Source organism: Rutilus rutilus (assembly GCF_951802725.1).
Source record: "Rutilus rutilus genome assembly, chromosome: 17".
In the NCBI taxonomy this organism is placed as follows: Eukaryota; Metazoa; Chordata; class Actinopteri; order Cypriniformes; family Leuciscidae; genus Rutilus; species Rutilus rutilus.
Genome location: NC_140230.1, coordinates 15,888,555 through 15,904,262, shown reverse-complemented (window position 1 = coordinate 15,904,262; position 15,708 = coordinate 15,888,555). Strand labels below are relative to the sequence as shown.

At 37.1% G+C, this 15,708-nt stretch overlaps 1 protein-coding gene across 3 annotated transcripts in view; it reads left to right on the top strand.

The window, feature by feature from the left end:
• col14a1a (collagen, type XIV, alpha 1a) overlaps window positions 1-15,708 on the top strand; it is a 125,854-nt gene that overhangs the window by 56,168 nt on the left and 53,978 nt on the right. For all 3 annotated transcript variants that reach the window (XM_084384879.1, XM_084384880.1, XM_084384878.1), the window contains 5 exons: window positions 913-1,048; window positions 2,986-3,108; window positions 5,666-5,815; window positions 11,600-11,716; window positions 14,104-14,250. In XM_084384879.1, coding sequence (XP_084241005.1) covers window positions 913-1,048; window positions 2,986-3,108; window positions 5,666-5,815; window positions 11,600-11,716; window positions 14,104-14,250 — 673 coding nt within the window. The remainder of the gene's footprint in view (window positions 1-912; window positions 1,049-2,985; window positions 3,109-5,665; window positions 5,816-11,599; window positions 11,717-14,103; window positions 14,251-15,708) is intronic.

Here is a 15,708-nt window from a genome sequence, read left to right as displayed (position 1 = left end):
TGTCATAACATCAACTATGAATTCCATTATACCAAATAGTGCTTAAAGACAACATGAGGCCGTCTTTAGAAAAAGCCGAAACCAAACTGTACACGATCATTCTGCATGATCGTGTCTAAAGTCAAAGTCCAGATTGCAATTCAACAAAATAGCTGTACGATCAATGAAAGAGACTGATGGACAATAATAAGAAACACCTACAAGAAATTATATCTGCCAAAGATATATTGAATTAGGTATTTATAGATAGATATTTATACTACAGTTCAAAAGTTTGGGGTCAGTAATTTTTTTTTATGTTTTTGAAAGAAGTCTCTTATGCTCACCATTAGCTGGTAAAAATACAGCAACACCGTAATATTATGAAATATTATTACAATTTAGAATCATTGTTTTATTTTTTTTTATATTTTAAAATGTAATTTATTTATGTGTTGGCAAAGCAAAAAAAATTGCAGCCAATACTCCAGTCTTCAGTGTCACATGTTCCTTCAGAAAAGTTGTTATAGTCAAACTTGAATAATTTAATTAAACCTTGCTGAAAGGAAACCTTTCTTTAAAAAAATAAATAAAAAATCTGACACCAAACATTTGAACATTAGTGTATGTTGGATAAAAGACTTTAATAAAAAGACAAAACTCTCTGAGGTGTACTTACTTTTACAACACTGTACATACACACATTTGTTTTTATACTGTATGATGATGTGGCATCTCACTGAATTCTATTGTATATACTTACCCTTTTACTAAACATTCACCATTTCTGCATGATACTTTTGTACATTTTCTTCCATATGAAGCTGTTTTCCACACAGAGACTTCAAGGACATTTGGCCCTACCAGGGACAGAAAAATGCATCAACACACACACCATGCTTGTCTGGTATTGAATATTCTGCTCTCCTCCAGGTGTTAGTCTCGGGAAACAGAAGAAGCGTGATCCTGCAACCTCTCCTCTCAGACACAAGGTACAAGATCACAGTGACCCCTATTTATGCAGACGAGGAGTCCACTGCACTATCAAAGTCCTCTTCCGGCAAAACATGTGAGTGTGAGCGAACAAATGCAGCTGGAGTTATAGTAAATCAAATACATTATGGGCATCTCTCATTGCATATTACGTTGGCATAACTGCATGGCATTGACACTTCAATAACAACAGCCATAATTTCAAATATTAAAAATGTACACAATTCACACTTGCTTAATGTTTGGCATGTTCTTATGCAGCATTAGAAGTATTTAGTGTCTAGTTTATGCATAACGGTCTGTGTTCAATTCCCAGGTTGGAATAAATAAAAATTTTTATCCTGTTTTAATAAATCAGGTAAAAATACAAGACTGTGCCAGTAAATGTATTAACAGGAGCGTGATCTCAATTGGTTCTAGATTTCGGTGAGTTAATTAATCTGACCTCAAAGCAGTGATAGACTTGCCATTTCCTGAGGCAGATTCACTTTTAATCTAACTAATCACTTTTAAAAAATCCCTTTTTTTAAGTTCAGTGAACCTAAATGAAGCCCCCGTGTAATTTTTTTGTTCTCATGGGATGTTTTATGACTCTAAAGAGGGGTCTGGAACCTTTCCTCTCACTTCAATTTGAAATCTGCATTGTATTAACTCATGCTAATTTCCTGTTTGTCTTATAAACCATGTACCTGCTGTTTTTATGCACCATATATGAGCTAAAAATAGATCCTCTTACACCACAGCTCTGAGATACAGTTTATCATCACTGCAATTTGAAGTTAGATGGTCAGTCTTGCAGTCTCGTGAAACATTCTTTAGCAGATTGAATAGTATTGATTTTGTCCATTAATAAGCATAATAAGTATTATCCATTCCAGCCCTGGTCTTCCCACACTAATGAACTGATCAAACCAGCTCGCTTTACTCTGATGGGATTGATTTTCTACAGCTTTCTCCCAGTAATCATCTTCAAATTAGAGCCCATTCTCTGATTAGAGATGCTAATGTCACCTCATGTTGAACTTGAGATCAGTGTCTGCTAGTTGCCTTGGAAAACCTTTGCACTTGTTTCTGATTGAGTTTGAGGTTGAATTAATTATCAGTGGGGTGATATTCTCTGTGGAGTAGTAATTATGTGAAAACAGACTTTTTTATGAGAATGCTGGGAATTCAGGGTTGAACCAATGATTTATTTATTTATCCTACCGTTTAAAAGTTTAGATTTTAACAAATAAAATAAAAGAATGTTATTGCTTTATTCAGCAAGGATGCATTGCATTACATTGATCAAAATGACTTTTACACTGTTACAAATAATTTAAAAGAAATGCTGTTCTTTTGAACTTTCTATTCATCAAAGAGTCCTGAAAAGTGTGTCACGGTTTCCACAAAAATATGACTCCCATTTTAAAATATTTGAAAATAGAAAATAGTTATTTTTACTGTATTTTTGATCAAATAAATGCAGCCTTAAAGAGACTTTTTAGAAACATAAAAAAAAACGTTTTAACGGTAGTGTAGCCTAAATGCCAAATTCATTGAAATTTAATATATTTGTTTTAGTTCTGGTGAAGATTTATACACTAAAAGTGATTGAAATATAATATATAACATTTTCAGTGGTAGTTAAAAAAAAAATGATTCAATATAATTATATGTGTGTATATATATATATATATACAGTAATATATATATATATATAAAGAGTTCAGATGCAAAAGCCTCTAGGTGCCATCTGACATTTTCTTCTAGAACGATTATTTTTATCAAGCTTGTATATTTAAGTTCAGCAATTTCACTTAAATGGCAATAAAAATAACCTATTAATTGTCATTTAAGTTAAATTACTGAACTTAATATATATGCATGTATAAACATTTTTATGATACAGTTTGTTGTACCATTTGAATCACATGTGCTAGATTAATATGAAGTTCAGTTGACATTAGCAGTAATTGACATTAAATGACCACATTGCAAAAGCTAATCATCTTCTGTCTTTTGATTGGTTAGTGCCACTTTCTGGTCCCAGTAACCTCAGGGTGTCTGATGAATGGTACAATCGCTTCCGCATCAGCTGGGACGGCCCTCAGTTCCCCACTATGGGTTACAGGGTCATCTACCAGCCTATCTCTGGTATGTATGCACACACACACACACACACACACACACACGGATGTCTGCACAATCCCATGTAAAAGTGCTACATAATTCAGTATTAAATTCCAGACATACAGAAGGTTTGCAAATAACTTTAGCAAAAATGTCTTGAGACTTTCTAAACATAAATAGGACGGTAGGATGAATTATTAGCAGCTTGTTGCGAGCAGTTTGAAAGGGCATTGGTAGGTGGAGATACTGACTCCACGTCTGCTGTTCTGAAAATGACCATTCTTCCATCTGCAGTCTGAGATTCAGCTATAAACAGAAGCTGTAATGTAGCCGCAGCACTCCAGAGGGAACAAAAAAATATCACTCTACTCTGTTTTCCACTGAAGTCCAGCCTAATAAACTCTTTTATTCCATTATATTATCTTAAACTCCCATCTGCGGTGGAGAGTAATGGCTTCTCCACCTACATTCAATGCCCTTTCAAACTGCTCCTAACAGCTGCTAATAATTCATCCCACCACTGGTCATTTCTACTGTCCAGAGCTCATTTTCCGTGTGTCTTTGTGTCTGTGTTGTTAGTTCGTTCTCATTTTGTTTCACATTTAGTTTTCCCTCCCTGTTTCTTTGCGATGGTTATAGTGTAATGCTATGAGTGTAATTTTTTGTCTGTGAGATCCATCCATTCTGGGATGTTTAGTTTATGACGGCCAGAAAACATCACTTTATCTTTGAAGTGTTTTTTAAAGGGGTCATGAACTGCATTTCTTTTTTAGATTTTATAATGAGGTCCACTTATAATGTTATCAAGATTTTTACATAAACATACGAATTTAGAAGTAATTTAAAAGCTATTTCCTACCCTGTTTTTGACCCTGTCTTTCGAACACTCCATTTTGATGGACGTGCCACGTTCAAGACTTGGAAGTAAACGCCCACTGCTACGATTGGGTAGTTTTCCATATTAAAATTATTTTCAACTTCCCCGCCATTACACGTTTGGATTTAAAAAAAACAACATTTGTCAACAATGTGAAACATTTATGTGAATTACATATGCTATTTATGCAGTCTTGGTTGTGGAAAATCTAGTTTAAGTACTTGGAGTTACCACAGTTATAATTGACAAAGGATGAATTACAGGGTTTTCTGTAAATGTTTTTTTTGGATGGATGTACTGATCGTTTGTCACACTGTCATACTTATAGGCTATTCATAGTTCATCCATTCAGGATTACAGCGAATGGCTTAGATCAAAACAATAACAAAAGCAGCGTTCTCTACGTGCTTTTTTCCATATCTGATAATCCAACACATTAACCTCATAAATGCCGAAGCAAAGGAAAGAACTATCACAACTATTGAGTTGACTGTGGTGCTACAGTATAAATATTCAGTACATATCAAATGATCTCTATCAGACAAACATGGTAAAAACAATGTTACTCACACTTGTGTGTTGCGACATTACTGTTGGATCCAATGTAGTTGGATACAGCATACACACTGCCCACCAACCTCGATTTTGTCTGGCTTGGTTTAGAGGGCAAAACGGGAGCCTTCAGTGATAAGGATGTCCCCAAGGAAAGGTAATTCGCTAAATTCCTTTCCACCTGAGGCATCCACCCATAACCCTCCTCACTCAGCCCCTCTACATTCTAATAACTCGAAGCTGAATGGACCACGTGGGCAGAGTATGGATGGACATATCAGTGTGCAGGTCTGGGGAAAAGAAAATGCTCATCAGAGCTGCACACTTATGACTTCGCAGATATCGTTCATCTAAACGACCTTCCGCAGTCTTGCACTTTGAGCCGGACCAGTTTAAACTCAGTCTGGCTGTGGCACGAGTCATAAGTTTCATTAGCTCATCTTATTCAGCGTTTGCTGCGTCGAGCAGGAAACAGATCTATTAATTATAACCGTTTCTACAGACTGTCTATTATAACTGAATCGCTGATGAGCAATGTGTCCTTGATTTCCATGGAAGAAACCGCTGAGCGGGCAGACGTTATGACACGCGGGCTTTGAGGAACACATTGCTTGAATTGCCTTCTATCCTTTCTTCACAAACTGTCATCTTCACACAGCACTCAATCGGCTTCCTGCAGACAAATTAGCTCAGGCGGCCTTTTTATATGCTGTGGCGCAACTTGCGAAGTCATCGCACCACATCGGCCATTGTATGCTGTGTTTGCACACGTGCCTCAGACACTGGGTTCCGCGAGGGTGCGTCCGCATAGAAGTTCCCTCAAAAGAGAGCGATTCTTCAAAGTTTCGATTAATTTTGTGTTTCACAGAAGAAAGAAAGTCAGTCATACAGGAGCAACATAAAAATGACTAAATGCTGATAGATTTTTATTTTGGGGCAAAATAACCATTTAACGAATGACCTATGCTTGTGTTTTTCATTTACATTTGGAATTCTTAATTATGACAAAAGCAAACATTACTATTGTATAGCTGAATTACTTGACTAATATTATAAGTGTACTTCCAGGAAAAAAGGCAAAAAATATGTTTTTTTTTTTTTCTGTAAGTTGACTCAGATTGTTTTCATCTCTTGTCTGCGCTCTGTGCGCAGTGTCAGGTCCGGCTCTAGAGACGTTTGTAGGGGATGATGTAAACACCCTGCTGATCCTCAATCTGTTGAGTGACACGGAGTACAGCGTTCAGGTCATCGCCTCCTACACCACCGGATCCAGCCAACCCCTCACCGCCAAGGGCAAAACACGTGAGTCTTTATAATCTATCCCAACAGCCCACCATTATTTTACCGCGCCATCACATCAGATTCATAGTAATTTGCCACCTCTGTGATTGTCCTTGCTAAGAAGGGTTTTTTTCTCTCTATTATAATATGCAACAGCAATAATATGGCTATGTAAGCGGACTAGCAAGAACCATCCCTTTTGTCTGTAAATGAAACCTGAAGGCGATCTTTGATAGGCAGCCAGCTACACATATATCAACATTCAGACAGACAGCTTCAGTAATGACAGTCCTTTGCATATAAATTTGATATCGCCAGATACATCACAAAGTAATACCTGTTTTAGCGATTCTCATCAAAAACCAAACAGATTATGTTTTCTCGAGGAGTGCTGAGGCCATCCATCAGAACACTGTGGTGTCAACATCCCACTATCAGTCACCACTGTCTTGTTTCAGTCTAGTCAGATAAACAGACAAAATGCTTACAACACCTGCGTTTGTGAGGCCGCTATCACAGAAAAACATTTGTAAGATCATAATATGTAAGGCAGGTTACAGTATATAAAATATCTTTCACCAGGGTTCATCCTGTTACTTCCACAATCAAGGGTGTAAATAGTACTGAGACATTTTATGCTAGTTAAAGTATGAGTGTTAAAGTTTATTTAACTTAAAGCTGCAGTCCGTAACTTTTTTGGGTTAAAAATGGTCCAAAATAGATTTTTGAGCATGACCAGACAGTGTTCAAAACTATCTGCTTGCCTTAGCTCAATTCAAAACGGTAAGCTTGTAATAATGTTTTTAATTCCAGTGGTACTGGTGGATTTCTGCAGGAAATTCGAGGATGTCTTTGCGTCACATCTGTACACATAAAGAAGGTGTCTCGGCTAGGCTATATTGCGTGTGAGGATGTTGGAGGTGGAGATTTATAGCCTTTTCTCACAGCACTTGATATAATTAAACTTATCAATTTGATGGCGGATCCAGAAAGGTTTAAACAACAATCACCAGTGACAACTGGTGTATAATGCAAAAGACTTCGGACTTCGGCGTGGCTACAGAAAAAAAGAGACTGCAACCGGTCCCATGCGAAAACAAGGATACATATCGGAAGGGCATTAAATGTAGTCACGCAGTGCTGATGTTGTTAACATTAACAATTTGAGAACAAAGTATAATTTGCACGGTTTGACGTGATATGATAAGCGATCATTAGATTTAATCAGCGCGATTTACTGCAATGTTTTTTTTTTTCCTTAGTTGGTCAGAACAAAAGTGGATGTTACTTACTTGGTCAGACGACATTTTCCGGTGAAAATTCTTATGTTGGTCATACTTCCAAAAAGTAGAATCTGTGATTGCGAATGACAGTATCCACACCGGCGCGGTGACTGACAGCCGCACATTCTCCTCAAAACATTGGATTCATCCGCGCTGTGCCGTGCCGAAGCACAACCCAAGTAAAGTTGATAATTCCGCGGATAACTGCAATTTCAGATTTCGAACAGAGATGGCGACAAAGAGGAAAAACTACGGACTGCAGCTTTAACTTTATTTTATTTAATAAGATTATGCCAAATTAGATTGTTTAATTAAGAATTATTTTTTTATGTTTTAATTTTCCTATTAAAGTTACTTTGATGCACAAATGTTTCAAAGCAACAAATTAAATCACAATTTTCTCAATATCTGTGACTTTAAAGGAACACTCCACCGTTTTTTCATATTAAACTATGTTATTCCCTTAACTAAGACGAGTTGATACATTCCTCTCTCGTCTCAGTGCGTGCACTCAATCGCTCTGGCGCGCGGCGACACTTTGATAGCACTTAGCTTAGCCCAGTTCATTCATTAGGGACCAAACAGAGATGAAGTTAGAAGCAACTTCGACTCGGCGCAGTAAAAAGTCACGCCTGAAAAATCCTCTCCCCCTCTCCCTCTCACTTCTGTCATTAGAACCAACGTGAGTCGAAGTGCTCCCAAGTGCTATTCCGCCATACATTATAGTTATCCTTTTTACTCGCTTAGAAAAGCGCCACGTTTTATTTTGTGTCACCATACTTGGTCGTGTAACTGTATTTAAATAGGGAAAACGTGGAGGTGTTTGGTCGCTTCTAACTTCATCTCTGTTTGGTTCCTAATGAATGAACTGGGCTAAGCTAAGTGCTATCAAAGTGTCGCCGCGCGCCAGAGCGATTGAGTGCAGGCACTGAGACGAGAGAGGTATGTATCAACTCGTCTTAGTTAAGGGAATAACAGTTTAATATGAAAAAACGGTGGAGTGTTCCTTTAAGAACACACCACATGTTCTACAATATATTGTGAAATGGTTAAACATCAAATTCAGCACCATTTTATTGTTTGATACTTATATATGATATATATTTATGTGTGTATATGTATATACAGTGCAATGCATAAGTGAATACACCCATGCTAAAGTTGACTAAAAAGAGGAATAAAAAATCATATTTTGGAAATTGAACTTAATGCCTTAATTAAAAAAATTAGGAAAAATCCAACCTTTAAGGACACCAATTTTCTTTGTGAATGAATAATGTATCGTAAATAAATAAATGTTCTTCCTTAAAATACATGGTGCATAAGTGAGTACACCCCTATGTTAAATTCCCATAGAGGCAGGCAGATTTTTTTTTTTTTTTTTTTTTTTTTTTTTAGGATACTATGCATCCTGATAAAGTTCTCTTGGCCTTTGGAATTAAAATAGCCCCACATCATCACATAGCCTTCACCATACCTAGAGATTGGCATGATTTTATTTCAGTTAGCCTAAAAGCTAGTTTGATTTGCATTGAGAGATGATCTTATGGAAAGTACCCCATGCCAATCTCTAGGTATGGTGAAGGCTATGTGATGATATGGGGCTATTTTAATTCCAAAGGCCAAGGGAACTTTATCAGGATGCATAGTATCCTAAAAAAATTTTTTTTAAATACTTAAAAATAAAAATCTGCCTGCCTCTATGGGAATTTAACATAGGGGTGTACTCACTTATGCACCATGTATTTTAAGGAAGAACATTTATTTATTTACGATACATTATTCATTCACAAAGAAAATTGGTGTCCTTAAAGGTTGGATTTTTCCTAATTTTTTAAATTAAGGCATTAAGTTCAATTTCCAAAATATGATTTTTTATTCCTCTTTTTAGTCAACTTTAGCATGGGTGTATTCACTTATGCATTGAACTGTATGTATATGCATATGTGTGAGTATATATAATACATACATTATAGTATTTCAAATTTGATTTATTAATGTAGCCTGGCAAAATTGCAACTGATCAAATAATAGTTATTTGTTGCCTGAGCATTTCAGACAAATAACTTTTTACCTACAATAACCTTGCTTTATTATTATAATTGATATACACTTATCAGAAACTGCTTGACTCAAAAATCTAAAGGGGCATTTGCCATCTTAGGTTAAATGAGCATAACGCTTCTGCATGTCTGATGTTATGACACCCTGAATTGTGCCATTAAGCACTGAAAAAACTTCCAGCTTTTAGCATGAACTATCATTCCATTCACATTCCATGGCTTTCTAAGGAACACCCCATATTATCTCACCCTACATGATGGTATCTGCATACCCCCTGCTCTATGGGGTCCATCAATTTTTCATACGTTTTCTGTTTGACCTTTGAATAATTGAATGCACAATAATGGATTTCCACCTCTTTGAATTAGTACTATCAGCCAGAGGCCCTTTTTGCATGTATATAGTTCATTAAAATAGTTTATATAAGAAGGAAATCTTGTCACATGCATTATTCAAAACCTTAAACAAATTCCAACCACTGTGCGCCATATGTTTTGTGCACAGTCTCCATTTTAATCTGAAATCTCCCAGTCACAAATGCGGCTGACATGATGTTCTGTTTGTAGCATGAATTTCAATAGGCAGCTTGATTGCATAAGTAGTTCCTTTTTAGGATATGGCTCTCATATCAAAGCTTAAAGGAGGACAATGTTTCACCACATGGACTTTTTCCAGTACAAACTGAATTTGGGTTCGCAACAACTTTTGGCATATAAAATGCGTGGGAATGCGAGTCTGTTGTGACATGGCCACAATTGTGTTTGTGTTTCAAATAGTACAAGCTCTAAAGATGAGTATTGTTCTGTGTGACTAATGTGGACCATGTGCTGTGGCTTGGGCTTGTGTTTTAAGGGTATGCTGACCAAAAATGTGATAATTCCAAAATAAGCCTATTTTTCTGCTTTCAAATGAGTTTTCTTTCACACAGCACATTCTGTGCGGTTTGCACAAAGAGAAAGAGCAAAATAAAGAAAGACATGCTTAACGCCATGTGTGGCTTTTAAGTGGAGAGCATATTTGTTAAAATACAGTTTAAACCTCTCACTTTCATCTCAGATGTGTTTTTCTAGCCATTCGTTTTGCCTGAATTGCAGTATTTAAAGAGTATCGCACAGAAATCTGAGTCGCTCAGAAATGGCCTACAGGTTTTACCTCATAACCTGCATCACAAAGGAGCCTGCTGACTACCCTATGGCTCATTAGCATTACTGTAATACATGTGCTTCTTTTCATTTTACAACATGAGGCTACATTAGAGAAAAAATGCTCAAGGCTTACCTCTCACTAAAGTCCAACTCGTATATTTCAAAGCATTCATACAGGTTTAGTACACTACTTTTCAAAAGTTAGGGGTCTGTAATGTTTTTGTTTTTTTATGTATTGGAAGAATGCATTTATTTGATCGAAAAATATTGTACAAACAGTAATATAGTGAAATATTATTACAGTTTAAAATAACTTTTCTATTTTAATAGATTTTAAAATGTAATTTATTGCTGTTATGACAAAGCTGAATTTTCAGCAGCCATTACTCCAGTCTTCATTGTCACATGATCCTTACGAAATCATTCTAATATGCTGATTTAGTGCTAAATAAACATTCTTATTATCATCAGTGTTGAAAACAGTTGTGCTGCTTAATATTTTTGTGGAAACTGTGATGCGCTTTTTCAGAATTCCTGATGAATAGAAAATTCAAAAGAACGACTTGGTTACCCTATTGTAATCTCCAGGGGTTTCCCATGGAGAGAACTAGACATTGTGTCTACGTACTGACAGTAGTGATTGCACTTTGGAGTCCTAAAGACCTCTGGTACTTTGAGAAAAGCCAATGAGAATTTGCGAGTGGAATTTGCGTGCATTTCTCGGTGTCGGTACGGCCCAAACACGTGAGGCAGAGATTGTGGCCATCCGCTGAAATGCACCGTCAACACCAGATTCAACATCTTCCTTCTTGTAGAGGTGAATCGCCATCTCCTTTTATACCCGTATGTCCAGGGGAGCGGTGCATGCAAATTCCACTAGCCAATTCTCATTGGCCTCTTCTCAAACTATCAGAGGTGTTTGGGGCTTTCAAGTGCGACCCCTAATGTCAGGACATTGACGCAACGTCGAAGTGACTAACAGGGAACAGCAGTTACTTAACAGAAATCTTTAGTAACGTTATAAATGTATTTACAATCAACTTTGATTCATTTAATAAATCCTTACTGGATACAATTTCTCTCTTTCAAAAAAAAAGAAAAGAAAAAGAAAAAACTTACTGACCCCAAACTTTTTTTTTTTTTGGAACACAAAGGAAGACTTTTTTTGTCCATACAATGAAAGTCAATGGGGTCCAAAACAACATTGGATGCTATTAACTTTCATTGTATGGATCATTGCTGTATTTTATTTAAATGTGTGCTTTATTGCAATATTTTCATGCAAAGTGTCTGTTTTCTTGTTCCTCTTGCAGTGTTCCTGGGGGTGAAGAATCTCAGCACAAAACAGGTGCTCAGTACCAGCATGTGTGCCCAGTGGCAACCTCACCACCATGCCTCTGTCTACAGAGTCGTCATTGAGTCACTGCTTAGTGAGTAACACACACACACACCTCAAACACGTGACAATATAACACATATTGACATACATTTTCGTTTTGTTAAATTTCAGTTTCAGAGGTAATGGGATGTTATGGCTCATTTCAGCACAGGCCTCTGAGCCTTTGGGCTGTTCAACAAAACTTTTTTTGTATGCATATTGCTCTACTGGCGTGTGACATGCTTTCGATTCAAATTTAAAACAGCAGAGTCAAAAGCCCATTTCCCATTATTGCTTTTCTTATTCCTGCCTGATATTGCCTCACCGGCTCAGCTTATCTCGCAATCCTGGAAATCTTCTGTTCTACTTCCAGCGTGTGACTGCTCAGATGGCTACCAGCTCAGTAGTGCTATTAAAACCAGATCCTATTGGGGTGTGTATATATGTGTGTGTGTGTTTAGTATTTGAATGACAATCATTGCAGCAGAGTCCTCAACGAAACACACAGAAGTGACTGAACTAAATATACTTTTTGGTTCTTTTTTGACTGCTGTAAATCCTGACAGATTTAATTCTCAAATATTAACCGGGTTGATAATGATTTTCAGATCATAAAAATACTTAATAATAATGACATTTCGGATGTTCAAACTCTTTTCAGATGCTTTTCTGTCCTTGTAATCTCACTCCAATTAATAATATAATTACCAATAACCATTTTTTGGTTTGCTTTCTCAAATGCTTACTTTTTTTCAGCATGGACACATTAAATAGACCTGAAGTGACAGTAAAGACATTTATAATACTTACAAAAGATTTCTGTTTCAAATAAATGCTGTTATTCGACTTTAGTCATCAAAGAATAATGAAAAAAAGTTTACACTAAAATATTAAGCTGCATAATAGTATAATATAATATAATATAATATATATTTTTTCTTTATTTTTCTGAATGGAGAAAAAAATTACCTTGAAGAATTACAGATTGCAGATTACTTGAAGAACTACAACCCATTGCCCTGTAGTCATGGTTAACCATGCCTACACAAATATATCAAAACTACTGCTGAAGAGTGGTATGAATATGTGTATAATTCCGCAGTACTAAGATCCCCACTGCCTTCTTCTCGTCAAATAATGTCCAAACTTTGGTAACCAGTAGGAACAGCGGATTCATTATTTGCCATCTTGCTCGCAGTGAGAATTTTACTGTGGAATTTCAGCCAGACATATGAATCTTCGGTGCCGAGCGCTCGTGGTGTAGTAAAGCATTCCTGCTTGCAAATGCAGGGAAGAGAGGAACTGTCCTGCTTGTGCCAGAGATGTGACTGGACTGAGAAGTGCAGTCTGTTGAAACAAACGCTTAAAGGAGGATAGATGTTTACTGAGCCGAGCAGCAGTGCTTTCCAGCTACTTTTCCATAGAGCGGGAATCTAATAGGCAAATGTCACATCCCATTGTTTGATCAGCTCAGCAATCAAAGCATGTTGGAGCAAGGGAATATTGTTGATGTTATTATCACAGTTTTACAGTCCATATTATCATTGGAAAATGCCTTAATAAATCTCAGTGTTTTGTATAATGCACTCCAGAGCCATTTTTTTCTCAAGATCATGGTCTAAATGAGGGAATGCTTTGGGAAATATCTTATTAAAGACAACCTTTTTGCTGTTTTTTTTTTCTTTTCTCATTTAATAGTGGTATAATACTGCTTCTGCACAGCCCAGCCATTTTTATTCCCCATGGACACAGCTGTTTAATGGCAGACAAATTAAGATGTATGAACCAAGTCGAGTTGCTGGATATTAATGTCTGCCATCAGAAACAAAACAAAGAGATCGATGGAAAGAGATGTGGAACAAGAGAAAACCAGAAAGAGTAAAGTAAGAAAAGAAGGTGAAAAGAATGGAAATATTGGGTGCTTTCATTCTACTCATTTCTTTCTGCACTCAAGTTGCTTATCACGGTGCACCCATTTCCCTGCAGTCTTCAGACTCTGGTTTTAACGATTAAAGATCTTTCCGTTGAACTCCATGGCCTGAATACAAGGTTACCCTTCCTGAGCTCTATAGCAGCACTGGCCATTTTCTCAGCTTCGGAAAATAATTACAGCTATGAAAATGAAAAATAGCAGTTCTGCTACCTTTTACCCTGGGATCTGAGAATCAGATTTCTTAAAATGTGATTTACTCATAGTTCCTTTCATTAAAACACCCAATCTGTGAGCAACAACACATGCCTGTTAAAAATAACAACACTTCGGCATGTTGCTGTGGTGCCGATTCTGTCATTTCCGATTTCAGTGTTTTTGTTTATAGCCTGAGGACTCAAATGAAAATTCCTCTTTAATTAGCACAATTGTTTGCTTGAGGAAGCGGTTTTAATTGCAATTAACGCCAATCCTGCTGTTTGTCAACTCTGCTTCTTTCATTTTAATAGACGGTCAGAAACAGGAAGTGAGGGTTGGTGGCAGTGCATCCAGAGAGTGCTTCTTTAACCTTTCCCCCAACACCAAGTACAAGATCAGCGTCTACACCCTTTCACAGGACACCGAGGGCCCTGCCGTCACCACTATTGCGACCACTGGTAAATACATTCTGATAACTATAAATTTGAATGCCATTATGTAACTATAGACCAGGGGTTCTTAAGTCTGGCCCCCAGGGTCCCCTAAGCCAATCAGTCCTCAGGATTACTAGAAAGTGAGTTTGATCAAGGTTGAAGCTAAACTCTTCAGGAAAGTGAACCTTGAGGGCCAGAGTTGAGAACCTCTGCTATAGACTTTGGGTATACAACATATTTAATTGTCTGTTTAAGTGTTTTCCCTCATAACCTCATTTTTAATCGGTAGATTAAATATGACATCTGTTCTCGAAAAGATTTACCTGGGTGATAAATGAGGTCAGATATTGAACTACACCTCCTCTGTGTCTTTTAGGCACCAACAAAACACTTGAAGGTGACTTGGGCTACATTCACACTGCACGCTTTAGTGCTCAATTCTGATTTATTGCTCAGATCCGATTTTTTTTTTTTTTGGCTGTTCACATTATTTATTTTAAATGTGGCTAATATCAGATTCGAGTGTGAACTGATCCAGACTGGTCCAGAACAGGTCGAGAACTGACCCGCATGCATAAAAGTACTGTAAAGGCTTATTATTTCGCCTGGCTCTGCAGCGCAACCTCCGTTTATCCGTGACTCGCTCACCGTTTTACTTTGAAACTTTCTTTGAAACGACGGGGGCGACTCAGAGTAATTGTTCTCTAAACCATTAGGAAGCAGCGGCAAGAAGTAAGGTTACACACCTGATGGTGTTTGTTTTTAGTGCACTTCACCAAGCCCATGCTACAAAAAAACCAAAGAATCATGTAAAATCCAGTATATCTTGAGATTATTACTTGTGACATTAGAACAAAATATGTATAAAACTAAATTAAACAACAATCTCTTAAATATTTATTAATTTTATTAAACATTTTTATTTAATTCCATGAACATTTTTATTAAACATTGACCTAGATTCGGCTCGAAGTTATGGATCTTTGAAAATGGAGCAGCGTGCAAAGTTACAAAAAATGCTGTTCACACATGTGAAATGGGGTCTCACGCACTCAATGCGCACAACCGCCCACACCGCAATGACGTCATTTTATTTATCCGAAATCGCCCCTAAACCCTCAATCACTATTCCCTACGTTAGTCCACTAATGTTCACTTGATGGAGTGAATGAAAACGAGTGAGCGAATTCGGACAGCCGTTGAACATACATCGCCTGAATTCATTGAATGAGTGAACACGATAACGTCCACTATGGTTTTGGACACCACTACAAATGGCTGTCCCTTCAAATAATGCCCTATTTGAGGGTATAGGGGGCGATTTCGGAATCAGCCTAAGCTTTACAAGATGGTTTACAGCATGCTATCATGCGGATGTAAACATGGAGGAAGCTGATGTGCTGCGGAAGCCGGAAAATTAGTGCGACGAAGACGAGGAGAAAGAGAGCAAAGTTGTGTGACTACCGTCATGGTTGTCTTCCA